General features: G+C 44.5%; 1 protein-coding gene across 8 annotated transcripts in view; it reads right to left on the bottom strand.

The window, feature by feature from the left end:
- The window catches only part of GRIA3 (glutamate ionotropic receptor AMPA type subunit 3), a 283119-nt gene extending 259529 nt beyond the window's left edge, over positions 1–23590 (bottom strand). For 3 of the 8 annotated variants that reach the window (XR_014834767.1, XM_085006795.1, XM_021080767.2), the window contains exons 1-3: positions 23323–23590; positions 22930–23056; positions 21624–21782 (exon numbers count right to left, since the gene is read on the bottom strand). Coding sequence is in view for 6 of the 8 variants with exons in the window: in XM_085006795.1 (XP_084862921.1) it covers positions 21624–21782; positions 22930–23038 (268 nt within the window). In the remaining 2 variants the exon portion in view is untranslated. Of the gene's footprint in view, positions 1–21623; positions 21783–22929; positions 23254–23322 lie in introns of those variants that run through there. The other 5 variants (XR_002340866.2, XM_003135356.6, XM_013986398.3 and 2 more) reach the window with 2 other exon arrangements.
- Between the last annotated feature and the right edge of the window lie 3022 nt (positions 23591–26612).

The raw sequence follows: 26612 nt of genomic DNA, 5'->3' as shown, positions 1-26612 counted from the left end.
GGGACACACACCATTAGCTAAGTGACAGGATGAAAGATGGGAAACTTTGCTGGGTCAGAGGAGACAGAGATGGAAAAGGCAAAGCAGAGCCCATTCTGATTGGAACTTGAAAAGATCCAAGTAATCGCAGGAAGCCAATAGGATGGCAATCTGTGGTGGGCTTCCTCCCAGGGATTTTTTTTTTCTTTCAAATTACAGGTGGGACAAGGAAAGCAAAGTGACAGGCTAAACAGATAGTAATTTGCCATGCATCTCACATGGGATACATTTTTCAGAGCAGTAAAGATCTGCCTCTTTAGCCACACCCACCCTTGAGCCATTTGAGATGAAAATTTTTCTAAAATGGAAAATATCTCCTCCCTGCCTTTTTAAACAGAGTTGAGTGGTGGCACTAAGGTGAAGGTGGCGGGAAGGGTCTGCCCGGTATACAGAGAATAAGAGGGTGCATTGCATGTGTGTATACAGAAGTTAAGGACAGTCATACATTGCCTTAAAGTACCTTTTATTACCACTATGAACAGGCAATTCTAAACAGTATTAGTGAAAATAATACTACCCTCCCCCCAGCTGGAAGGGACCTTTCCCATCATCCTTCCCCCATGGGTACACCAGTGTAATAGAGCAACACGATTCCATTTTATATTGATAATTCTGGGTCTTTAGCAGGGGCTCCAGTTCCAGTGCCGGCTGTGCTGTCTGTGAGGCTCTTTAGCCTCTCGGGCACATTTGACCCTGCATTAAATAGCCGCGGGCTGCTGAACCTTTATACCTGGCATTTCCGCATGCTGTTCCCTCACTGTCAACTATCACATTTCTGTGTGCCCGCTTCCAGGAGCACCCCATCTCTAATATGTTATCTTCAGTAACCTAGGAAGTATTGAACGTCGTCAGCCTTGGGGTGAGAGAAGAGATAGAGGGCTATGGAAACAGAAGATTAAAAGCACAGTAATCGGTATCCTCTGCATAATAAGATGTGGAGGTGCATTGTAGAAAGTTTTTCTTCAAAAATGGTTAAAATAAAAATAGCACTTGTATTGCTGAAAGACTTGTGCTTCAATTATCTGGAAAAATAGCTGTGATGGAACCCTTTGCAATGTTAGTTAAATGGAGACAGCGTGGTGAATGGGAGGAGCACAAGATTAGGAGACAGATTTGGGTCCTGCCCCTGCCACTTACTGGGGACAACACTAAGTTCTCCGAGCCTCAGTTTCTTTAACTGTGAAATGGGTATAATCATAATATCTACCTTGCCTACCCTGCTGTGAAGTGGATTTTCCACCAACCTTCATCCACATATGCTCCTGGTAAAGCTCCACCTGTCAGTGCAGGTCACCACCTCGCTTGCCTTCCCATACGTCTGGTATACCTTGAGGGATGATCTCTCTCTCTCTCTCTTTCTCCTTACTCAGTTCATTAAGCTCTTAAGACATATCTGTGTCCAAGCATGTAATTACTTGGGTCTCTCCCCCAAAGATTAAGGGCGTCTCATGCAGAATAGCCTAAGATGAGAAACTATCTTTAGGAACCCTGCATAAGATGAGCTATGGGGTTTCCAGATCAAAGCAGACACTCTTCAAAATCGTCAAGTGGAATTGTATTAAGAGAAGCTGATCCTCCACGCTATATGTTCCCACCTCCCCCTCCACGCCCAAATACACGCCCACACAGCAGAACACGGGACTTGATGGATAAAGGAATGGCCCTTTATTTACCTTTCCTATAATTCCATCATCTTTGATGCTGTCCCAGCTCAGCTTCATCTTGTTATTTTATCTGGAAAGGGCAGCTCCTCCCGTCTCTATAGTGATGTTGGCCTCAACCTGCCATCTGCCAGGTGCGCCCACCCAGGCTGAACCTCTCTCTTTATTCTCCCTCCATGGGGCTTGCTCAGTGAGAACTGGAGAAGGGAGGAGATAGTGGCAACTTTAGTGGCCTTGTTCTCACCTCACATTTTGACTTTACACCCTGAACAGGAAAGGTGACATACTGGTCAGCCCAGTGAGTGAATGAGTCCCATCGAGGAGTCACCTTTCGGGTCCTCCCTCTCTGTCAGCCTCCCCGTAGGCCAGGCTGGCTCTTCAGGGAGATGAAGGTACCATCCATCCTAGTAGTGTGATTTGGTGGGTAACCCAAAGGCCACCAGAAATAGCTCTCTTATTGGCCTGTGAAGTTTCCAGAATGGTCCTCAAACCAAAACACAGGGGCTCTGAAAAGCTGAATAATTTGCCACTGCTGGAAAGTTATGGCCTTGATTATAAGCTCAATATTGATTGAGTTCCTGGTTTTGATTTTTAGCTCAACATCTATTTAGTGGAGAGTGGAGAAGTATGCCCACTTGTGGCAGCATTTACTATGTGCCGGGCATTGTACTGAGCATCTGCTGTGAATTTTCTCATTTAATCCCGACAAGCACTCTAGAAGGAAGGCAGTGTGGTTACTGTCAGTCTGCAGATGAGGAAGAAGAAGCACAGAGAGCTTAGGTTCCTTGCTGAAGATCACAGAGCTGGAAATGACAGAATCAGATTTCTAACCCAGGTGGGCTCTAGCTTTAAAGCCCAAACAATGTTGTCTTTAATATGCCTATTGCACTTAAGCAAATCAAACCCCCATATAGAACCATATGGAACCAGTTCTACTTCTTTACAAGGAAGCTGGGGGCTGGGGAAGCCAGTAGGTGTAAATTGCAGAGCATGGGCCTCCGCTGCAGATGCCAGCCTTGAGGGAGACCTTTGCATGAAGTCTGAGGGATGTTCAGAGCATCCTGACAGACCCTGAGCTCCTGAGCAGAGGCGGGCAAGGAAAGGTGCTGAGCCTCTCCGACACCCTCCAAGCGAACACTGTGATATCACCTGAATGGAAGGTGTTTGAAGCTGTTAGAGAATCGGGGGTCACCAAGTCTAATGCCCTTATTTTACAAATGGGCAAAGGTGAGACCCAGAGAGAGGCAATCACATAGCTAGTTAGTTGTGACAGGGCCAGGGCAAGGTTTTTTCCTTCCATAACATATTGCCTCCCTTATATGTGTGGAAGAATTAAACTCTGAACAAATCAGAGATTTTAGCAACTCATTCTGAGCCAACCAACCCTAAACATCACCTTCCCCCCCCCCCAGCTTAACTGGAAAATGCAATCACAATTCTGAGGCCATATCTTCAGGACTCCTTCACTAAGGCTGGCAGAGGATCTGGTTGTCCTCACTAATTTTGAGCTCAGAGGTGAAAGATGTCCCCAAACGGCATGAAAGTATCAAACCTCCTCTGACTGGATATATATTTTCAGCTGGCACCAACTCTGGGCTAAGGGGTTCCATATGTTTACTTCCCACTGTGTAAAGTGGGCCTGCCTGAAATTGGTTCCTTTCCAGTTTTCAAGGGGAGCCCTTTGTTTTAGCAAAACAGAGCTTGATGAACAAGGCCATTTCCATCCATCTTTCTGATTTCAGACTATGGCCACTTACTCCGGATACAAGGGGCCTGATGTGGCCTGGCCTTCACCTGGTGGACATTTTACGAGCAGTGACCAGCTATCTCTGCAGTGTGACAGACTGCCTTTAACTGCTTTCTCCTCCCATCCCCCAGTGCTTCCTGGACCAGGCAGGGAGTCCCTCTCTGCAGGAGCTGTGTGGAAGACAGGGCGAGGGTCAGCTGAGTCTGGCAATGGGGTCTCCCTCAGCTGAAGCAGGTATGAGGAAGGGGGTAAACCCTGATGGACTCTGTCCTGTCACAGTGGCTGCTGGGGAAGGCAGCCAAATTCTGCACCTAAGAATAGTGAGACCTCATTTGGGTTTATCATATTAACACATTTCACACTACATTTCTTAACGGGCTGCCTTGTTGGATGGCATTTTTGGTCACCTTTGGAGCCTGCTATTGAAAAACTCCTTTCTTGTTTCTTTTTCAAATAACCTTCTGTGGTGTTGAACTTGAAAAGGTTGTCAGATGGAAGTGTTTATGTGCTCTCATCTCAGCTAAAATAGCGTAAAGATGAAAGTAACCAACACATATATTTACTGAGTACCTGGAGGGATATAATTCAGGGGATGCAGTGGTATCTGAGCTGCCATCAGCGATGCAGTGCTCGCTTGCCGTAGGCTGTATGCGTGCCAGGGTGAAATGAATAGTCCTCCGGCCCTAATCAATTTACTTCATCCAAACAATTGGCAATTGTATTTTCAGGCAACTGGCAATTTCATCTGCTTTACCAACTTTTCCAAAAACAAACAACTGAGGACTGACTGCAAAGATAAATATTAACAATCAAAGAAAAGCCATCTGCTGCTGCGGTCATTCTGGGGAACCACAGAAGTCCCTTCGGATTCTGTTTACACTGAGGGAACTCACCAACCTGAGTGCAATGCCCCCTCCCATCACCTTCTTGCTCCCCTACTCTCCCTTACCTGGAATAAGGTTGGCATTTTAAAATATAGATGAGCTCTGCTATATGTGGTCTGTCCTTGCAGTAAAACCCCAATTAGTCAGTTTCCACCTACACGAGTTCCTGAAATAACTGAATTTTTTCCCCCTATCCCTTTTTAGACGAAGGTCAATAAAAAGCTGCCCTGACTGCTTTAGGACGCTGCTCAGAAAATCAGGAGCCCTGAGTTCTAGTCCCATTTCTGTGACTGGCTCTGTGACCTCAAACTCTCTCCTCTCTGAATCACTTTGCTCATGACATTAAGATGTTGGGCACGATGATCTATACAGTCTCTTCTCTAACAGTCACTATTTCCTGTACCAGGGGTTCAATTTTAGAAACATTTTTCTATACTCAGTATATTTTTCTCGGTCTCCTGTACCTTCTGCTTCTCTAGTCCTCCCTACGACAACCATATATCCCATCTAACTTTACATACATAACAATCATATTTTACTTCATAGTTTTCAAAACACCTTCACATTCACTCATGTGATCATCATAAAATCCCTGTAAGGTACAAAGCTCAAGTATTCTTATTCCCATTTTGTAGATGAATAAATCGAGACCTAGACAAGTAAAAGAACTCATGCCAGGTCATGGTGCCAAGAAAGAGCAAAGACAGAATGAGAAGCTGGGTATTTTGACTTCAAGTCTGGTGCTTTATTCCTTTAACAAGGAATATAATATACAATATTATATAATATTACTAGTGGCAACTAATATTTGTTGAATGCTCACTATATATCAAGAACTTTCCACATACTTTATCATTTAATTTTTACCACAACCTTATGAGGCGGATACTACCATTCTCCCCATTTGTCAGACAGAAAAGCTGAGGCTTGGAGGGGTTAAGTTCCTCACCCTTGGCTATACAACGAAAAAGTGATGGATCCAGGATTTGAGCCTGGAGAGTCCGACTTCTGAGCAAAACCATCATTGTTATACTGACTATCTTGAATTACATAACATGTACCTTAAAGAGGTTGGAATGCAAGTTCTCACTTTGGTTGCCCTATCTAATAGAATAATAATGCTCATTCTAGAAAGGTCAAAGCAACTAATCAGTCAGTGAGTATTTTTTTTTTTTGTCTTTTTGTCTTTTGTTGTTGTTGTTGTTGCTATTTCTTGGGCCGCTTCCGCGGCATATGGAGGTTTCCAGGCCAGGGGTTGAATCCGAGCTGTAGCCACCGGCCTACGCCAGAGCCACAGCAACGCGGGATCCGAGCCGCGTCTGCAACCTACACCACAGCTCACGGCAACGCCAGATTGTTAACCCACTGAGCAAGGGCAGGGACCGAACCCACAACCTCATGGTTCCTAGTCGGATTCGTTAACCACTGCGCCATGACGGGAACTCCAGTCAGTGACTATTTATTAAACATTTACTGTGTGTTCAGACTTGTACCAGGACGCAAATATTACAAGGGCATAATTAGAAACCTCAGTTAACTGGGACTCCACCTAAATGCATAAAACTGGGTGATGGTTATATAAATCATGGCATATATATGTCATAAAATGATACAATGTGATACAATAATTTATAGACATTTTAAAATCAAATTTTCTTTTTTCTTTTTCTTTCTTTCTTTTTTTTGGTCTTTTTAGGGCTGCACCCACAGCATAGGGAAGTTCCCAGGCTAGGGGTGGAAATGGAGCTGCAGCTGCAGTCCTCCTACATAGCCATAGCAATATTGGATCCAAGCCACATCTGTGACCTAGGCTGCAGCTTGCGTCAATGCCAGATCCTTAACCTACTGAACAAGGCCAGGGATCAAACCTGCACCATCATGGATACTAGTTGGGTTCTTAACCCACTGAGCCACAATGAGAACTCCCAAATTTTCACAGAACATTTAAGAGGTCCAGAAAAATGTTCCCTATATAATATAAAAAGATAGCATACAAGTCTGTACATATGGTAAAACCCAATTTGGGGTGATTTTTTTTTCTCTACTTGGAGGATTTTTTTCTTATCTACATTTTTGAAATTTTTTTACAATGAGCATGAATGAATTTTACATTTTAACCTCAATAATCATAAAATACCCTATATTTAAAAAAAAAATCTAGTTGAGGAGTTCCTGTTGTGATATAGCAGAAATGAATCCAACTAGTATCCATGAGGATGCTGGTTCGATCCCTGGCCTCGCTCAGTGGGTTAAGGATCTGGCGTTGCTGTGAGCTATGCTGTAGGTTGCAGATGCAGCTCAGATCTGGTGTTGCTGTGGCTGTGGCGTAGGCCGGCAGCTATAGCTCTGATTCAACACCTAGCCTGGGTACTTCCATATGCTGTGGGTGCAGCCCTAAAAAGAAAAAAAAAAATCTAATTGAGATATTATGACTTATATACATGAAACAATTAGAGAAAAAAGGTACCAGGAAATGATAGCATAATAAAAATTTGTGGTGTTGCTTTAGTACAACACTCTGCTGTTACAAAATGTGGTAGCAAAGACCCCGCTCTTTCTTCTGCCACAAGGGAGATGCATTGCCTTTGGCAAATCTCTCCTCTTTTCTTGGCCTCGCTTTCCTCATCCACAAAATGAAGTAGTTGGACTAGAACTACTTGATCTATCTCCAATAGTTTGTGATCTATAGCAGGGTTTCAAGACTTTGTTTCGCTCATTCCTGACCAGAAATCAGAGGATGGGAAAATGACAGCTCAACATTGGAGGCACTAAATGGAAGATACCATTAACCGTGGTCCCTGAAACTCATGCTTTACTGCATTTCCAATTCACTTGCTATGGATTTATTCTTCCTCTCTACCACCTATTTAAAAAAGACAGAGCTGTCATTATTTTCATATATAACATCATTATGTAGCAGTGAAAGTTAAAAGATGAATGATCTTGCTGGGAAGACATCTTAGAGAAGTGCCAAGAGTTAGATGGCCTGCATTATAATCTCAGCTCAGCCATCTACTGGCTGTGTCACCTTGGGAAAGTTACTTTGCCTCTCTGTTCCTTAGTTTTCTTACCTGAGTGGGGAAAAAAATCAGTGATCCCATAAGGCAACATGGCAGTGGGATTGGATAGGAAAAGAGAAGAGAAGGTGAGGCAGGTAGAGCAAGGGCACCCTGGGATATGAGGTAACAAAATGCTTTTGGTCATCACCCAGGTATGGGCCTGCTGGAAAAGCAAGCTGGGTGATGAGCCCAGAATACAGAGCAGAGGTTAGCAGTCCTCAGCAGGATCCTTTCTAGTGAGTCTGTGCTTATGGAATCAGCTAGTTAACCTTTGCTCTGGAGAGAATGGAGACTAAAATGCTGGAAAATCACATTAGCAAAATTTCTCTTTTAACCTTTTCCATATCTCCTTCCTTTGCTATTTTTGGTCTGACTTAGGCAAGCAACATCAAAAGAAGAAAATCCATCCAGTCAGAAAAATCAACTGGCACCATGTTTTTCCTAGTCTAAGTGAAGGATGAAGGAGACTTCTCCAGTCTCGCATTTTCAACTACATTCAAATAGACTTTACCTTTTGAAGAAATGTTGTTTTTTCCTTCAAGCCAGCAAGTGGCAAGATTATCACATCCATGCGCCTTTATCCTAATCATATCTAGTTCAGATAAAAAATCACAAGAGATCATGTCTTTCTAGACAATTTCGCTCAATGATGGCATGATTCAATGTAGTGGCATGTATTCCCTGGCTATTTCAGGCATTGAGTCAATTCTTTCTTTCTCCTTTACTTTGCCCCAAAGCAAATCCCTCATGCCTGAGGCAGCACTGTGAATTCTCAAAGATGACCCCATCTGGCCTGGTTCCAGCTACAGATTCACAGAGGATGAATATTAGTTTGCAAGGCTTTGGAGATGGCCATAGATGGGGAAGAATCTATTCCACAGTTTGTTTTGTGATTAATTCTATTCCTCTGTTCCACTTACCAACCACCTCAGTACTTTGTGTTAATAATAGCTACCGTTTATTGAACACTTACTATATGACAGGCATCATGGCACATATTTTACATGGGTAATCTCATTAAGTCTTCACAACAAATTTATGAGGTAATTACTGTTGTAATCATCTTCATTTCACAAATGAGGAAACTGAGGCTTGGAGAAAGAAGTAATTTGCCCAAGGTCATATAGCCAATAAGAGATAGAGCCAAGATTCAAACACAGGCAATGCAATTTAGAGCCATTCGTTGCCCTCTGGTTGCTCCCAAACTAAGTAGGAGAAACAGCCTTCTACTAGGCAAGGGCCAAACAGCAACCACTTGCTCCAGAGAGTTAGGTGCCAAATATAAGGGACAGGAATTACTGCATAAAGAGCTGGGCAGCTCTACTTCTCTTTACCTGGGAGAAAGCAACTTTCCTCATTGTTTCCTCCTCTCCATGTTCTGCAGATATGTGGGCAGTAGAGGGAAGAAATGGGGGCAGTAGGAGTTGGGACTGACAGAAACTAGGTCAAAGGACACTCTTAGTGACTCTTGCCCAAAGTGCGTTGAACTCCTGTAAGAGGTTGTGATCGTCAAAGGGTTGACTAGACACGAAGATGTTCCAGAAGTGGGTTTCTGTTGAGGTGTCATCATCTGGATGGCAGGAGACTAAAGGGACTGTCAAATACTAAGTGTCCCCAGGAAGTGGGAAGGGCCAGGGGAAGACGTATGCAATGTGTAGATGTGTATGTGCCAGAGCAGGGCCTGCTCTAGAGGAGAAGGGCAGAATGGAGGGCCTCAACCCTCACTTCCCTGGGCTCTTGACTCCAGGACCCACAGAGAAGTCTCACTCAGTAGTGGCCCTACAGTGTCCAAGGAAATGAAGGGGCTTCCTCCAGGGAGGCCCTGAGCAATTCCTTGTGGTTCTTCCTTGTGTTCCTCAGGAGGCAGCCCAGTTTCTCAGAGAAGCTCTGGGCCCTTGCTGCACAGCCAGTCTCCTGGGTGCTTAGCCCAAGTGTTCTCCAAATCAATCACCAGAAGATATGTGGATGCCTCCTGAGCCTTTTGGAAGTCAGGGGGACTACTTCTGTACCATTTGGATAATGGATTGTCACAAAAGAACAGAAAGAACGATTTATCTTGTGATTGGAAGCTGATGGAATTACAGATGAAGACAGTTTCTTTGGGAAAGAAGACTTTCAGTCATCCCTAGAACTTACAGTTTTTACATTATGCAGAAAGATGCATCTCTGAGTTTGTGAGTATAGAATAAATATCTGAGTAGCTGTTGCTCACAAGAGGCAAACTAGGTGGGCAAATTTGAATGCATGGGGGTCACAGTGGTGAGCTGGTGATCTGAAAGGGTGCTGTGATGGGTTTCTTGGCAGAAAAAAATTAATCTTGGGTTTGGGCAGAGCTGAGACCTATAGACAGGCTCAGAGGGCAGCTGCTCAGAAAGGAAACCTTCTGGTCCCTAAAGTGACAAGACATTTTACTTTTCAAGTAAAACTAGGTTTCTGTTTTTAGGACAAAAAGCTCAAAGGATTTTAAATTAATGATTATGTTGATAATAATAATATCCAATATGTGCCAGGCACTATTCTAAGTACTTTATGTGGATTTGTGAATTATTTCATTTAAAACTCTCAATGACCCATGAAGTGAGGGCTATTATTAGCCCCATTTTATAACTGGGAAATCAGGCACAACCAAGTTAAGTAACTTGCCCCCAGATTTCACAACTAGTAAGTGGAAAAGCTAGGATGCAAGCAAGGATAAGCCACAACTGGCTGGAAGAACTGTCCATTGGTTTCAAGGATTCAATAGTTTCATCAGAGTCTTATAAAGGCAGTGAATCGATGAATATGAAGAGAAATTTCTAGATGTAATAGAAGAATCTGAGGGGCATTTTGGATAATAGTTCCTCAGTAAGAAATGAAGTGAGCCTGTTAATGGGATGGGAGGTGCTAGGAATTGGACAGGAGTGAAGGATGGGGTGTAAAAAATGGCAGCCTCCACAGAGATCATCCAGAAGAACGTCCCCATTTTACAAATGATAAAAATTATAACAGAGGATGGAGTAGCTTGTTCAAGGTCATATAGGCAGTAGGTGGCAGACTTGAGACTGGAACCCAGATCTCCTAATTCTTGCTCCATTGCTCATTCTAATGTACCCCATATCCCTCTACAGCTGTAACTGCTTCCCAAGGCCCTAAGAAACATGGTATCTCAAATGTTATAGTTTCTGTAATTTATTTTTGTAAGACTTAAACATAAATTGTGTGGTATATATGCAGGTTATTTAGTCTGAATCTATACCCTTGGGGGGGGGTCAATTAACTTTATTGAGAAATGTGAAGGGCAGGAGTAGTTATCTAGCATTTAATAATTTTAATCAAGAATTTATTCTACAAGCACTTCAGGTATCTTTCTCTTTAATGCATACCAGAAGCTTGGTTAATTAACATTAAATTTCTCATTGGTGAAATCATTACTTTTTAACATATGTGGATCCCCTAGAAATATGGTAGAAGTGTTCCCAAACAAGCAGAAAGAAGATACAAGGATCTCACAAGCTCTATACTGTTATCCCTTTGAATGGCACCCTAGGCTTAATTTGTAAAGTGTCCTGTGGGCAGCCACTAATGAGGACTCTTAGTTAGCTGCATCTTGCCACTAGGGTATTGTTTTGTGTGCCTCAAGTGAACCTTCTTGCAAGGTGCTGTTGGCACACCTAAAAAGAAAGGGAGCCTAAAGAACAGGCTATTCAATTGTTTTTATGCCTGTTTGCCATTATTTTAGTGAGAAAAAGAATTTTGGGAGTTCCCACCATGGCGCAGTGGAAATGAATCCAACTAGGAACCATGAGGTTGCAGGTTCAATCCCTGGCCTCGCTCAGTGGGTTAAGGATCTGGCGTTGCCTTGAGCTGTGGTGTAGGTTGCAGATGCACCTCAGATCTGGTGTGGTTGTAGCTGTGGCGGAGGCCAGTGGCTACAGCTCCAATTGGACCCCTAGCCTGGGAACCTCCATGTGCTGCGGGTGCAGCCCAAACACCCCCCCCCAAAAAAAAATAGAATTTTGTATGAGGCTTACTTTTATACTTGGTAGTGAGCTTATGGGGAGAAGACCTATAGAAAACCTGACTCTTAACAAAGACATGCTGTTGACATCCAACAAAATCTAATGATTGTGAACGATCAGTTGGCTTAGGTCAGTTTACAACTCCAAGCAACTACATATGCATCTCCATTTTGGACCCCTGTCTAAAGTTGGTGGCCCTTTATCTTGGGGTATATGGGGAGCTCCTATCCTGGGTGAGTGTTCACAGAGCCTTATCTGGCCCATCAGCCTCCCAGTCGTGGGCCTGGGATTTGCAGGTACCACAATCAAAGCTGTTTCCCCCATAGAACTCCCTAGAAGTACCTCTTTTTACCTGCTGAGCATCATTAATGACTCTGTACCAGTGTTCTGACCTAGCCGTAGGCCTCAGCATTGCCTGGGAGAAGACTAGTCAGAGTTGAGCTGGCACTCAACCATGAAAGGCCAACAGATGTACAGCGTATGCATGTAGGGCCATAAGGACAAAGGAAGGAAAGTTCTGCCATATTGAAGTACCTTGATGGAACACTAAGAAGATAAAATACAGTTTTTTTAACTAAAAATAGATATTGATTTCTGGGTTTTTTTTCAGTAATTATAACTACCAGTTAATAGAGCTTCCTTCAGTCAGTAAGTCAGCTGCCAGAGAGTGGTGAATAGTGTAGCACGGAGGTCAAAAACTTGTACTTTCTACTTTTCACCACCCAAAGTACTATTGCAGATGTTTTGTTTGTCCCACAGTGGTTTGAAAATTGGATGTCAATGTCTTCAGGTAGCAACATGGACTCTCCATATTGCCACAGGCCTTGCTACTCCATACCTAGCTCAATTTCCACATTTATGTGATCTACCCGGCCCCTGAAATCATTGCAATTTCAACCCTAGTTGAAATTGAGTCCAGGCTCTATAAGCAGGAAGATTTCAGGTAGAATCCTGGCTTCACTCATTACCCATATGTGTAACCTTGAGCTAGTTGCTTATATATATTTTGAACTACACCTGATTCTTCTCTTATAAAATGGAGATGAGAGTAGCTCCTTCCTAGCTATGTTGTGATGATTCCATGAGATCAGGCATGAATGGTGCTTAGTGCAATGTCTTCTAAGTGGCTTGAGTAGGTATTATTTCATCCCTAGTTTTCAATTTGTTGGTAGCAAAGATGGCACAACGAATGCTATGTAAACTTATTGCAGCACATCTATTTTTAACAAATGGGATGGCATTTGCCATGACATCTAGTTTACAGCACAGCTAAGGACCAAGCATTAGCTAACAAGCAAAGAAGGGATGAAGCAATGTCAAAATGAAAATCATTTCCTTGTCTCTACTTACTATATCAAGGAACATTTTTGCTTTGTTTGGTTGCCTCAGAGACTGTGACTTGAGGCTAATCTCTGAGTTCTTTCAAGCCTTGAACTTCCAATCTAAGAACCAAACTCTCCAAGGCTTACAGGGGCTGACAGTACCTCACCTACAGAAGTAACATGTATGAAAGTGCATGATACAATGCCTGGTGCTTAGTGGATGCTCAAAAGATATTCAATATGAATCTATATATCTACCTCCATTTGCAGTACCAGCATAAATTAAACTAGTGATTCCCAAATTGAGGGTGCATTAGAATCACCCATAGAGCTTGTTAAAAACGACTATCCTTATATATTTTCTGATGTAATATATCTGGAGTGTGACCTAGGAATCCATATGTTTACCAAGCATTTCTGGTGATTCTGCTGCAAGTGGTCCAATTCAAGAAACCCTGTTTTAAACTAACCAACGAGTAACCTTGGAAATAGCAATCAAATACAAGAATATTTGGGACTCTATAAGAGGTTCTGATGGACAGTGGATGTTAGTGGCCTTTCTACCTTAAATTCACAAAGGTGTTCATCCACACAGAAACCCACACCCATATACACACGATAGTTCCTCTATAGGTTGGGTCCTGATCTCTTTCTGTCTCATCCATTGCTGGTAGCCTGATCCCTTTCTGGGAAGCGGCAAGGATGAGGGCTCTGATTGCAACAAGCAATTGGCAAGGTAGATCAGTCAATCACAGATAACTGAAAGGGGACTATTTTTGATGGCAACATTCTTTTAAAGGTTAAAAAAATCCTCACTACCTCCCATCACAAACTGATTATACTTCTGAAAAAATCCTATAGTCATTACGTGGAATCCAGAAGCTGGGATCATTTATTGCAACACCATGCATGAAAGAGGCAGCAGACCCACTACTGTTGGAACGGTGTGACCTGGAGGGTCAAGAGAATCTAAAATCCTAGTGAATAAACTACCAGAGTATATCTATGGAGAAGTTCAAGTGTTGCAAACAAGGTGAAGTATATTCGAGGGACCCTTGCTCATCTTCAAGTCTCCCAGTGCCCTCATTTGGTGGCTCATTTTCTTGGACAGGTCCATTGTTCTGGATCACTTACCTGTCTTAGAAAACCTCCTTTGAGGACACTGCAAGGTAACAGGTGGTAATCTGATCAGAGACTTCTGGTTGAAATATTAATGACTGATAAGGAATAAACTCATCCCTTCCAAAGAGCATGTTTGCATTTTAGCACAGGCCTTCAGTGAAGTAACACACATAAATTCTGAATTTGTGGAATTTCAGACAAATGGCAAACTGTTGGTGGGGCAAATTTTTAGGTAATAGGGTGCCATTTGGCAGTCCTTAAATGACACTGTGTAAACTTTTAATGACTTCCCTGGAGCAGTCCTTATCTCAGATATGTTAGAAAGTGACGCTACTTCCCCTCCACTCCATCTACCCCACAATGAGTGCCTGGTGCTGGTCTTGAAAATGGAGTCAATTTTTCAGGCTCTTAGGGAACCAGACAGAATTCGGGTTGTGTTGTACTTCATGTTTCTAACCCCGCTGAAGGGAAGTCAGACAGCTGAGGAGCAGATGCTACATGCCCCCTTCTGGCATGCCTTGACCCAGAGAAGCAAAGTGGAAAGGCAGTTGGAGCTGCATGCCAACCTTAGCTCTCTTGGGCAGGTTTTTTCTAAAAGGGACACTTTGGGGTGTGGCAAGAAGCCAAGATCCTGTCATCCTGGCTCATGAGCTATGTCCTCTCTCAGCCTGACTTCCAGTCTCCATTCCAAATCCCTATACAAAGCAATCTAAGTAGCTGCTCTCATCAGACACCTACAGACATGGCTGAAACGAACATAGGGTGGTTGGGAATATGATAGGAATACTCTTGAGTCAGAATAAGCCAAACGTGTCTCTTATAGAACTTTCTTTGGAAGGCAAGAAAGTACAGATGTGGGTAAGAGCTTATCCGGGAGAACCATTTTCTTTGGTAATCACAGTCTCCTTGCGAAGTGTGGTCTGAGTACCAGCAGTGTTGGTGTCACCTAGGAACTCACTAGAAACGCAAATTCTTGGACACCGAAGATCTACTGAATCAGAATCTTTATTTTAACAAGATCTCCAGGTGAGTGGCATGTACATGAAAGGTTAGAAGTGCTCTTCTAGACTGAATTGTACCCCCACAGGGTTAAGGGGTCATAACCAGCTGTGTTTCCTTTCCTTATCCTTGTCCCCAAGACCCCTCCAAAGAAGGACAAAGAATGGTTATTTTGAGGACAAGTGCTAAAGAAGCCAATGGCAGGAACTGAGGAGAAAGGAAATTTAGGCAGAGGGTTGGAAACACTTCTCTGACCAATGCTGGAACAGAAATCCGAAGAGAATATTCTGCTTCTTTCCACTGGGAGGGAAACCAGAGTGTGCACTTGAGAAAAGGCAAGAGAGGGAGGGGGGAAGCGACACTGCTTGGCTAGGCTTCCCTCCAGGGTTAGATGCTGCCTCATAATCACTGTATCGACATACCATCCCAGGGAGAGAAAGCTTTCATTCTGAGAGCCAGCTTCCTCACCACCTTTCTCGCCCCTTTTGACCTCCTTTCCATGCTGGTGCATCCCCTGCTCATGCCTACATAGGCCCCTTCAGATCTAAGGCAGCCTCTTCTTTTTTTTTTTCTTTGGTAGGACATATACAAATTTTCTACTTTTTTAAGAAGCACTTTATTGAGGTATGAGTGACATGCAAAAAGCTGTACATATTTACTTCTTTAATAAAATGAATCCCTGTGACCTTTGGCTGCTTCCCAAAGGACCACAAAGGCTTTGAAATTCAATGTGGGGAAGCTACACCTGCTCTATGCCTTGGGGGCGCTTACACCAAATCTACCAGGTGCAGGGAGCTTTTGACTTTGGCCTGTAGAGGTCTTCCATGACCAGGCTCAGCTGATCTCTGGTCTGAGTAGAGGGAGCAGCTACTCCGCACCTCATGCCCAGAAACAAACCTATTTGAATATCTTTCCTGGAATTGAGGTATTATGGTTACCATGGTCCCTGGTTTTAAAGCAAATACTTTCCAGTTAGGTATATTAACCCCTTGTCAGCTGCTTTCAGCTAGATTCTTATATTGGATAAAAAGCTATCACCCTCAAGAGAGAGAACAGGCCCTGAGAACATGGACCAAGAACAGAGATATTCTGATGGATAAGCAGCATTAGGTCTGGATAAGCCCAGAGCAGGAAACAGTCCGTAGGTAAGTTTGCTGCGTGTGGGAGGGATACCAGAATCAGGGGCCAGCCAGATACCAGAAAAAAGGCATGGGATGGGCAGGTAGAACAGGAGCAGGAAATGATGGCAAGAGAAGAGGCAGAAGTGTGAAGAAGGCAGATTCTCTCCATGTTAAACTTTTGCCAAGTACTGACCCTTTTTGGGGGCTGCTGCCCTGGCTCAAGGCTCACCCCACACACAGGCTGAAGCTATTCCTAGCTCTTTGATGGGAGCCCAGACAGTTCCCAAGTGGAGCGGGACTTCCTTTTATGTCTGCACAACTCCCACACTCCTGCTGAAAAATGCCCACAGCCCCCACATAGGGTTTTAATTGCACCCTCCTGTGGACGTTTCATCTAATTAGACCCTACGTATCAAAGACAAAGGAACAAAGTCAAAACTTGATTTTTGTAATGGCCCAGGTAAAGGATGCAGATAATTTTCCTGACCTTCAGAGAAGACAAAGTTTTCTGAAAGGTCCTTCAAATATATTTGCTGTCTCCATCTAAGTTCAAAGTTAAATCGTCTGAATTAGCATGTTTATCTCCTTCCCCTGAAGTTATGAATTCTACCTTCTAAAATTCTGGCCTTCTCTTAAAATCCATGCTGTCTTTTAATCCTTTAACCAATTGTATAAAAATGACAAATCTCTCATCCACAAAGGAAGACAATGCCTCAGAACTACGATGCCTCAGAAGCTTCATTTATTTTCCAATTTGTTAAAATGAAACCAGCCAATCACCTCTGACTACCCATCATAATGAACTTTAAAAATATACCAGGAGCCAAAAGGATATAATAAAAATCTTAACCAGCTCCCACTATTCTCATTCAATTTTGAGGAGTAGGAAGGGAAATGCAGAATTAAGGAAATGACCTCTGATGTGAGAAACCAGTTTCATTTTAAGGAAAAAAGTTAGAATTGCTGAAAGGAATAAGAACTGGGGCTAATTTTTGCAGTAGGCATAGGTGGAGAACAAAGTAGTGCTGTTTGTTCCTTCCCCTCGAACCCTTCCTGCCGCCCCCAATCCCACCCCCAACACACACACACACTTAGTACATCAACAGGAAGTTGCCTTCTAGGGGAGGTAATACACTTTGCTGGAAGCTCACCTTTACAGCCTACTGAGTGCTGTCTATTTTTATGGCCCAAATGAACAGCATCACCTTCCTCCCTCCTCGCCACATAAAAAATAGATTTAAAAAAAAAAGCATAATAAACCCTGTGAGAAGGTGACTTAAATCTTTGACTGTCACCACAGAGGCAACCTCTTTGTGCTCCAGAGGGCTAAGCCCACTGGCCAGAGGGGCTGAAGAGTGAACTAAGCCACTGAGCTTGTGGAAGACCAGCCAGCAAACAGAGAGAGGGAGAGCAGCAAAGGCGCTATAGGAGGGGGTTGGGGGGTGTGAGGTGGAACTGGAGCTGGAGCTGGAGTGATGGACACTGGTTAGTATGTGAAGATCTGTTTGAAGACAGGAGCCATGATACCATGGGTCTTTGCCCTGCTTCCAAAGATTACATGAAAAGAACAACCAAAACTACTAAAGAGCACAGAATAGGATCTGTGGAGACATTTCTTCCCCAAATGGAGCCTGGCAATTAGAAAAATTAGATAATTAGATTGCGACTCTGTGGGCAAGATTCGGAAACCTGCTTCGGCTAAGTACACTTGGTAGCAAAATGCGCTCAGTTATAAAAGGAGCATACTCTGTTAACAGGTATATTTCAAATGGCTCAAAGAAAATTAATGGAATAAAAATTTGCAGCTGATGAGCTAGATTTAGCCAGCAAAAGGGATTTTGCCTGGGGCTCCATTATAGCCTGTACTCCTAAGTCCCACTCTCAGTCCCACCATCACTATCACGCCTCCATCAACAGATTTGTATTTACCAATGCATTAAAAGCACAATTCTGTGGTGAATAACCTTAAAGGTTACATTTGCCTTTTCCTTGCTTTTTACAAACAGTGCGTAATCCACGAGCACATTTGTTGGCTGTAAAGGTGTACAACAGCAATTTTTGCAATGACAGTGCGGAGAGGGAATATGAGATCTGTGTGCTAATGAGCTGACACTGCAGAGGCTGGGGCGATGTAGTGTAGAGTGCACTACAAGTGCACAGCAGCAAGACACAGGAGGGGACTTCAAGGGAATCGGAGGCATTTCCTGAAGAATGAGGGCAGCAAAGCCACACCACCAGTGGGACACAGCATTCCCTTGGTGTTGCCACATCCTCCAAAGCCCTAGGATGATCAAATCTGTTTATATATTTTTAAGAACAGATGTGTCTGTACAACTTAAAACGTGTGCACATCTCTTTTCACATATACTGATTATGTGTGTATGGGTGCCTGTGTCTGTGTATGAATGCATGTATCCTGAAATCACAATACTCAAACTATCCTTCTTTCTGGAGCTACCTAGCCAAATTGAAAAGTAAGGTGGCAAACTCAATTAATCCCTATGAAATAGGAACATGTGCTCCAAATCAGATGGGTCTTTTCAATAAACTTCAATTCACCTCTGAGCTGAGATCCCAAATGAACCACCTTTCAAAGCTGGAGATGCTTTTATTGGCCTCTTAAGACAGGGAATGAAGTTGGAGTCTGTCTTAAGCAAACCTCTTGGGGGTGGTGTAAAAAAAATTGGTTGCTGATGAAGAAGAGTCTTTAAATAACAGATGCCTGGGATTCATGGCAAGAAACCCCCTGAATACACTGGGGGAGGGGTGTGGAAGGAGAGCTAGAACATATACAGAAAGCATTACCCTTTGTTTATTCTTGGGTATTTGTTTACCTGCATACCTGTGTCTTCAAAAGTGTGTGCCTGCCACAAGATTGAGGGTACAGGAAAGATTATGGGAAGAAATCAATTCTAGTGTTAGGGGAAGCTAAAACTAGGAATTCTGAATGGGAACAGAAGAAAGTTTCCTTAATTTTTGCCATCCTATTCCATACTTAATCAGGTAGGAGAGGGGGGTGACCAGATTTGAATTCATCTGGAGTTTTCTCAAGTTCTCCCTAGGTCCTTTTTTTTTTTTTTTTTTTTTGGTCCTCTGTGCAATAGTGCAATCAAGTGCAAGAATGGAACCTGGGGTCACCTGCCAGGCTCCAGTGCTGAACTAGTACTATGGTGATATCTGTGATATGTGATCTTCACTTCCACAAGAAAAAGAAAAATCAAGGCCAGGGAAATAAATGAGATACACCTGCAGGGCTTCTCTGGTCCCCTGAAATGATTGTTTTCTACATTCAGAGACTATCAGACTGTGGTTTGACTAGTCATCTTTCTCATACTAAAATTCTAGGAAGCAGCTGCCAGGAGACAGCTTTGAGATCTGGCCCCCATTCAATGATTGTGACATTCAGAGAGGACTGTTTTGGGGACCAGAGAAGATGACAGCTTTCCTCCTCTGTCTTCTGAGCTGTAAAGTCTGAGTGTGCAACAGGCAGCTGGGTACACATCACTGGTTTCTGGAAATTTCTCCTGTGTGTGTCAGTGTGTGTTTATGTGTGCATTTGACATAATTAAGGGCAAGGTCACCTTTTTGTTTTATCTTTCCTGTTGTCCAGTGAGGGATAGCCCTTATCCCACGTTTTCAAGCCCCCAGCCATAAGCCAGCTTTGTAAGCTTATGTACTGAAGTACTATGGACTTAGGGTGGGGTGGGGGTTCTGATCAATTTATTTTCCTTTCATAGCTGTTCCTTTATTGCCCTGAGAGGTAAGGCAGTAAGGCAACTCAACACCAACATGGATGACTTATTGCCTTTTCTCAAACCTGAGCTTTTCACATGTCAAGGATCATTTCCTGACTGCTTCATGAGTAGGAATCTGATGACCCTGGGCTGGTGAGTGTCAATCTGATTTGACCATAAAAAACAAGCTGAAAAACCTAGGAAATCAATCATTCCTGAGAAGTCAATTAACACTCTTATCTCAGTCCTCATCAGTGGGAAGACACTAAAGGGAGTTTAAATAAATATTATTCATTAATAATAATAATAAATCTGGGTAGTTTCATGTATTTGGCTTTCAATCTGTTCTAACTGATACTTAGGAAGTTGCATTTGAAATTCAACCTCTTGACAAAACCACAGGGCTGCAGGATTAAGAGTCAGATGTGCGTTGCAAGTTGCTGTAGAGACAGGCTGGGATTACCGAAATAAGATGCAAAGTATAGACAGACATTTTGTAACTTTCACACTTAGCTGGAATTAATAAGTTCCTATTTTTGTCAATGTCGGAAAGCCAAAGAATGTCAAATACAGAGTATCTCAGAACATGTTCATATAAGGATCTGTACCTTCAGCTAAAATTTTCTTAAAGCTGGTAACTGTCACAATTTCTTGCAAAGTACTGCAACTCCATCTCCTTGACCTAAGTCTTCAAATCCAAGGAATCTGTGCCCCGGGAGACCCTTTCAACAGATATTGAAAATCACACATCCTTTGAGGCAAAAGGATTTGAAGAAAGTCTTATACAAAGTTTCACCCAACCAAATATAAATATCATTTCTCCCCTGAAACAAAATCAAAAAACAAAAATTCCAAACTACACAAGCCATAAGACCAAAACATACTCATGTCATCATCACCCTCATTGTTGTGAAAACTTCAAGCTTAGATGAAGAATTATCCATCTTCTTCATCAAACATTCTATTCAAGAAAAAACCTGTGTCTAACATGCTAATTTGGGTTCCCAGTGGTTTTTACTTTTCAAAATATCCTCTTTCTACAGGAACAATCCTGGGGGCACAACTAGCAGTTTTGGAACTGGCTTTGGGGCTGCTGAAATTCCTCCCTTTTGATATTCAGTTTTCTTGCTGCAAGCCGCCCCCTTCCACCTTTTGCTCTAAGTTAAGAACAGTGTTGTCCTTAAGGATTGGGGGTGGGTGGGTGGGGAGGGAATGAACAACTCAGGGGAGGTGGAGCAGAAGTAGCTTCCCCAGTAGTCATCTGAGCACTTTCTCCCTTCCCCTCAGTTTGCCAGGCATTTATCACTTTAATCATTCTGTAGTCTCATCAGTTCCCATCAGAGCTTTCTGGGTAAGAAAGGTGATATTCTAGGACAGAAAGAGGCTAGGAAACCCAGCCTAATCTGTAGCTCAAGGTCACTTGTTTGCAGAATTTCTCGTATTTGGTTCCCATATATTAGGCAACTGTCAAATTCATCTCATTCCTACAGCCAAGTGCTGGCTTTGACTCTCAAGCACTGTACATCCTGAATTGACTCAATCATGAGGCTTTTTTAAAAAAAAAAATCCTATCTGAAGAAATTTCCCTGAACACCCATGCTATTTTTTTTCTTTTTTTCATTTTTTTTCCCAGCCAAAAGGGGGAAGAAAAAACTGGAGGGGGTTGTGGTGAAGGGAACGCCAGTTTACCAGGAAGGAAAAATGAAACTTTTGCATCAAACATTACTCAGGACAGTTTTGTCTACTGCCTTAAGTCCCTCCCTCAGTAGGATCCTCTGGAGTTGGTTTATGTCGCATGAAACCTGGATTGACTAGAGCCCCTGAAACGTCTACTGAGGCAATCACCCCTCCAAGCACATACGCAGACCCCAAGTTCCACAAGCAAGATGCAAATGAGGTCCCCACGTCCCAAATGGAGGAAAAGCAGATCTACTTACAAGCATTAGTCACAGAAAAACTATTGGAAGAATCCAAGTGATCTACGTGGTAATTCAAATGGAAGGGCTTCTCGGTGGTGTTCTGGTTGGTGTTGTATAACTGCACGGCAAAGCGGAAAGCGCTGTGCTCCTGCACCGTGTTTCTCATGAAAAGTCCGCCTATAAGCAAAGGGAACCGAGATTTGGCTTGTGTCCCCCCAGGAGCGGTTAGAAATTGGGGAGCACTACAGATACACGATAACCTCTCAATGGCACTGGGGTACGCGATGATGATTGATTTTCAACCTGTGTGTCTTTGAAGACTCTTGTGAACTCAAATTTTGGCCAAGAGAAACCTGGTTTTCCTCTAAAGAGTCGGAGGAGACTGGAGAGAAGGGGGGATGAAGGAGATGGGGGCTGCTTTGGGGTAGGACGGTAGAACCAAGAGTAGGACTTGGTTCTTTTTCAAGGCGATAGCTTTCTCTCCCCTCTCCACCCCACCCCCGCCACTTCCCATCTCCACAAGCTGGTCCATCTTTTCCTGGCGCAAAGGGAAAGGTTGGGAAGAAAAACAATTCCATACCCCTGCTCTTCCCCCCCACCCCATGACAATACAGGGGCTTAGTTCGGAAAAGGCAACAATTCTAACTTCTTGACTTGTAAATACCAGCAGAAAACTCCCTCCTGGCGCCCGGGGAGCCGGGCTCCAGACAGACACAGCTGCAATTCATGAATTCGTGGTCTGCGTGACTTCGCCGCTCTCAGGCTCAGCTCCTAGTCTCACCCCCGCCTCCTACCCCATCCACCATCGATCTCGGTGGCTGCCCGGGTCTGGAGGATCCAGAGTGGGCTTCCAACCTCCCCGCCCCTCGGCACTAGCCGGTCTCACGGGATCTGGAGACTCGGGACGGGGCGCCCCGGACCGGGTTACGCGCCCTGGCGCAGCCAGACAGGCGGCATCACCCTGGGACAACTTCCAGCGGCGGCGCGCACGCCATGGCAAAGTCCTGAGCAGCGAGCCCCAAAGCCGCGACTCTTCGCCCGGGTGCAGCCTGACAGCCTCCCTCATGCCTCCCCCGCTCAGTTTAGCTCAGAAAAGCCGGCAGCCCACCTCCTCTAGCCCCAGGAGACCCCTCTTTAGTTCCCGATGCTCCCCACCCCAGCCAGCTCTCTGGGGCTCAGATCCCTGCGATTCCTGCCAGCTCCCGGTCCCCAGTCCCCTCCCAGGCCACGCAGGACAGGGACCCGCGGCCGCAGTCGCCACGCCAGGGCAGTGGTCTCGGGTGCAGGAGAGCCCGGCCTGACCGGCTGGCTGGCTCGCGCTTACCTATGCTGATGGTGTTGGGGAATCCTCCGTGAGAATGACCCAAAAGCCCCAGGACTAAAAAGAAGACCGCCTGGAGCACGCTTTGCCCCATTTTCTTCTGCCTGGCCATGCTACGCCTAGAACGAAGCTGACAAGAGCATGGGCGCAACTCGGGAGTCGTCAAAATAATAAAAGAAAAAGAAAAAGAATTCGCCGGCTCTTACACCCCCTCCCCTCAACTTGCTCTCGCTCACTCTTCCTTTCCACCCCACACTAGTCCTAGTCCTCCTCCTCCACCACCTCCTCTCTCTCTCTCTCTCCGTCTCTATAGCTCGCTCCCTCTCTAGCTCGCTCTCTCCCTCTCTCTCTTTCTCTTGCTCCCAGGCTCTCTCACACCCCCTCCCCGCCCCCCACCTCACTTCTGTCTTCACACCAATCTGGAAGGCGGGTTCATTGGCTGCAAGCTCGGTTCGCCAAAGCGATCTCTCTCCCTACCACTAAGAGAAAGGGATAGAGATACAGAGAGAGAGAGAGACTAAAAACCAAAAACCCCAAACAAAACCAAAAAGACAAAACACCGAAAAACAAATATGCAAAACCGCAGAGAAACGAAAGAGAGAAAGAAAGAAATTAAAAAGAAAAGAAAATCCAAGACTTCTCTCCCTCAAAATATGGTGGGTCTAAAGAGGGGGAAAAAGAAGGAAAGAGCGAAAAGGCTCAGCAGCGGTGAATTGGGCTCTTCCAATTGGGCCGGTAGGGGGATATTGATCAAAGTTGATCTGACGTGGAATTAAAGCCGCACACCGCTTAGCTCCACTGCAAACTGCAGCCGCGGACTGCAAAGCCCCGGTGCTGGCGTTTGTCAACACGAGAGATGGAATCGATAGAAATACACTAGTCCTCACGTGGGCCAGCCTTTCAAGCTGCAGCCGGCTTTTTAAAGAAAGAAAGAAAAGCTGCATTGCCTGTGCGTTTGTGTGTCTGTCTTAAAGAAGCTGGGGGGGGGGGGGTCTTGTGGGGGAGCGGTGAGCGGTTACTCTCGAGTCTTTGTAGAGACTCAGAGAAGCAGTTCCCATCACAATGCGCCCAAAGATGCTGCGCATGCCCGGGCCGTGCCGCTCAGTTTTTCCACAGGAGAAGAGATCCAAGAGCAGTGAAGAACCCCCACCCCACCCCACGGCTCTGGGAGGCGAGTACCTTCCCTGACCCAAGTGCTGAGCCTGGCTTACGGGATAGGGGGGAGAGGGCAGGGTGGTGTTGGGCAGCAAGGGACTGACTGCTTTGGAGGGCTTAGAAAATTGTGTGCCTGGAGGTGGTAACTAAAAGGTTAATGAAAAGGACGCTGAGTCCCAACAACATAGAAGGAGAGAGGTGTGGGAATGAGTAGGGATGAGAATGGGGATTGAAAGTTAAGTTTGGAGTAACTGTCCCTAGCTGTCTTCCTCCCTTGGACTAGCAGCAGCCCAGGCCCCTGACTGATGGCCCCTGAACTGAAGCCATCAGTTCCTCCTACTCCTCTTTCACTCTCTGGTCTAAGGGGAGGTAAGAACCCTGGAAGTGCAGCCTGGATCTGCACTGTAGGTGATCCCCTCCACAGCACCCCATGGACTAACTTCTTGGGCTGCAGGTGCCTCTCCCTAGCCCCTCTCTCCAGTGGTGAGAAAAAAGAAGCCTCTATCTCCCAAGTCTTTCACGCCTACCCCAGCTCCTCTGGAAGAGATGGGTTTTATCCCTTCCCACACCAGCTGTTCTTTTTTTTTTTTTTTTTTTTTCATAGCCTCTCCTCCTGGTCTACGTGGAAAACAAAACTTCCTGCCAGTGTACAGCAAAGTGGTACACATTGGGCAGGGGATACCAAGGCAGGGGCCCAAGGCCCCAACTGCCAGACTGATTACACCAGAAATTTGGCTTTGACATGATCTTTGTTGGAGCCTGGGCCAGAAAGTCTCCAAACCCTTGGGCAATCAGAAAAATGGTTCTAGGCTCCTCCCAAATTTCTCTCCATCTCTTTCTACCCTACCACCCATGGAGATCTTTTGTCCATTTGAATAGTCCATGGCAACAAGTGTGAGAGAAACCTGGGGGTCACAGAAGACTAAATTTGGAGTATTAGGACAAAAGGGGTAGCACAGACTACACCGTGACAAATGTGGAATGTGAAATAGCATGGTTCAGGAACACAGGCATAGGAGACAGGTCCAGGTTCAAATCTCTATTCCATCATATAAAGGCCTTGTGTGACCTTGAGTGACTTTAATATGAACCCCAGTTCAGATTTCCACCTGCAAAATGGGAATATCTCTTTCTTGATAGAGTGGTTATAGATGAAATAAAATAGTGGATGTGAATGCATCTAATTCAGTGCCTGACTCAGAGAAGAACCAATAAATGTTAATTTTCAAACTCTCTTCCCTCTTCCTCACCTTTAGAAAGTGCCCTCCTCTCTCCCAAAGTACCTCTGCTTTCTCCACCATCCCCCAAACCTCAGTCTCTGCTACCAAATTGTTGCCAGTGTTTCATATCAGTCTCCCCATTGTAGCTCCTCAAGAGCCTTAGGAGACAGGAAAGAATCTGGTAGATGAATGTTTACTAAGGTTCTAATGGCAAGCAATGACAATTTAATATTAAAAATGACACATTTAGAGAACCTCTACTCTGTGCCAGGCACTGTATGTTCCTTCTTTTAGATAACATAGTTGCATTTTAATAGGCGCCTTCAATGCCTTGACCCAAAGGAATAACACGAATGAGGATTTTCAGTTTTTATCTCAGGGGGGTGGACAACATATTTTGGATGAAGGAGGGCAGCTTTCAGCATAGCCCTCCTGAAGGCAGCCAGGTCCCCATCCATGCTTGGCTAACCGTGAGAAGCGGTGGATAAGGAGATTTGTGGGCATCTTCAGTCATTTGGCTTGAAGAGTAATGGGCTGAGTCAGTAGTGAAAGATGAGAGGAAGAAAGGCATCTCGGTGCCTCTGCACCTGAAAACCCTCCATTGAATTCATCACTGTAAATGGCACCCATCCCTCCTGTATTCAGTCTCCCCTCTCCACTACCTTTTCCCCTCTTTCATCGGCTGCCACTCTTTCAACTTTTAACTGTCAGTGGCAGTTGTTGGCAGAATTGGACTAGTCCCATCTGAGCCAGCAGGGATGCAGTGGTGGTCTAAGCATATTGCTGTTGGTTGAAAAGCCTGCTTAATACATGTAGATTCTTTTGCAATGGATCCCTCATCCAAGAAAGCAGTGAGAAGCTCTTTGAAGTTCATCTCTGGTTTTCCAAAGAGGAACTAGAAAGTGTACTAGTAGCATCATAGCCACCAGAAATTGCCAACAAAGCCCCCAATCTGGCTCTCCCTCTGTGGTTAAAAGGTGTCCCTTTTCCACTCAGGGTTACCTGCTAGTCTTAGGACCCATGGTTTGTACTTTTAAATGAGCTCTATGATACAGTTTAATCAGCAAGAAAGTAATTTGTGGCCACTCTTATTGAGAAGTTGTTCTGCAGTCTTTCATGAGATGGTTAGTCAGGTGCAGTCACAAGAGGGGACACAAGAGAGGCATAAGGAAGAAAGGTTATCATACTCACAGGTCCTAGAGGAACTAGTCAAGTATACCACAAAGGGGGATCACATAAGGGGGTGCCAGTGAAACCAAGCAAGTGGGGAGATGAAAAAGAGATGGAGGGAGAAACAGACGCAATAGAGCC

This window comes from Sus scrofa, chromosome X (genome assembly GCF_054392235.1).
Source record: "Sus scrofa isolate SSC_HxYL_T2T_F1_AM1 chromosome X, Sscrofa_HxYL_maternal_Yorkshire_Landrace_v2.0, whole genome shotgun sequence".
NCBI lineage: Eukaryota > Metazoa > Chordata > Mammalia > Artiodactyla > Suidae > Sus > Sus scrofa.
The sequence above is the reverse complement of the archived record's forward strand: the minus strand, read 5'-3'. Positions and strand labels throughout refer to the sequence as shown.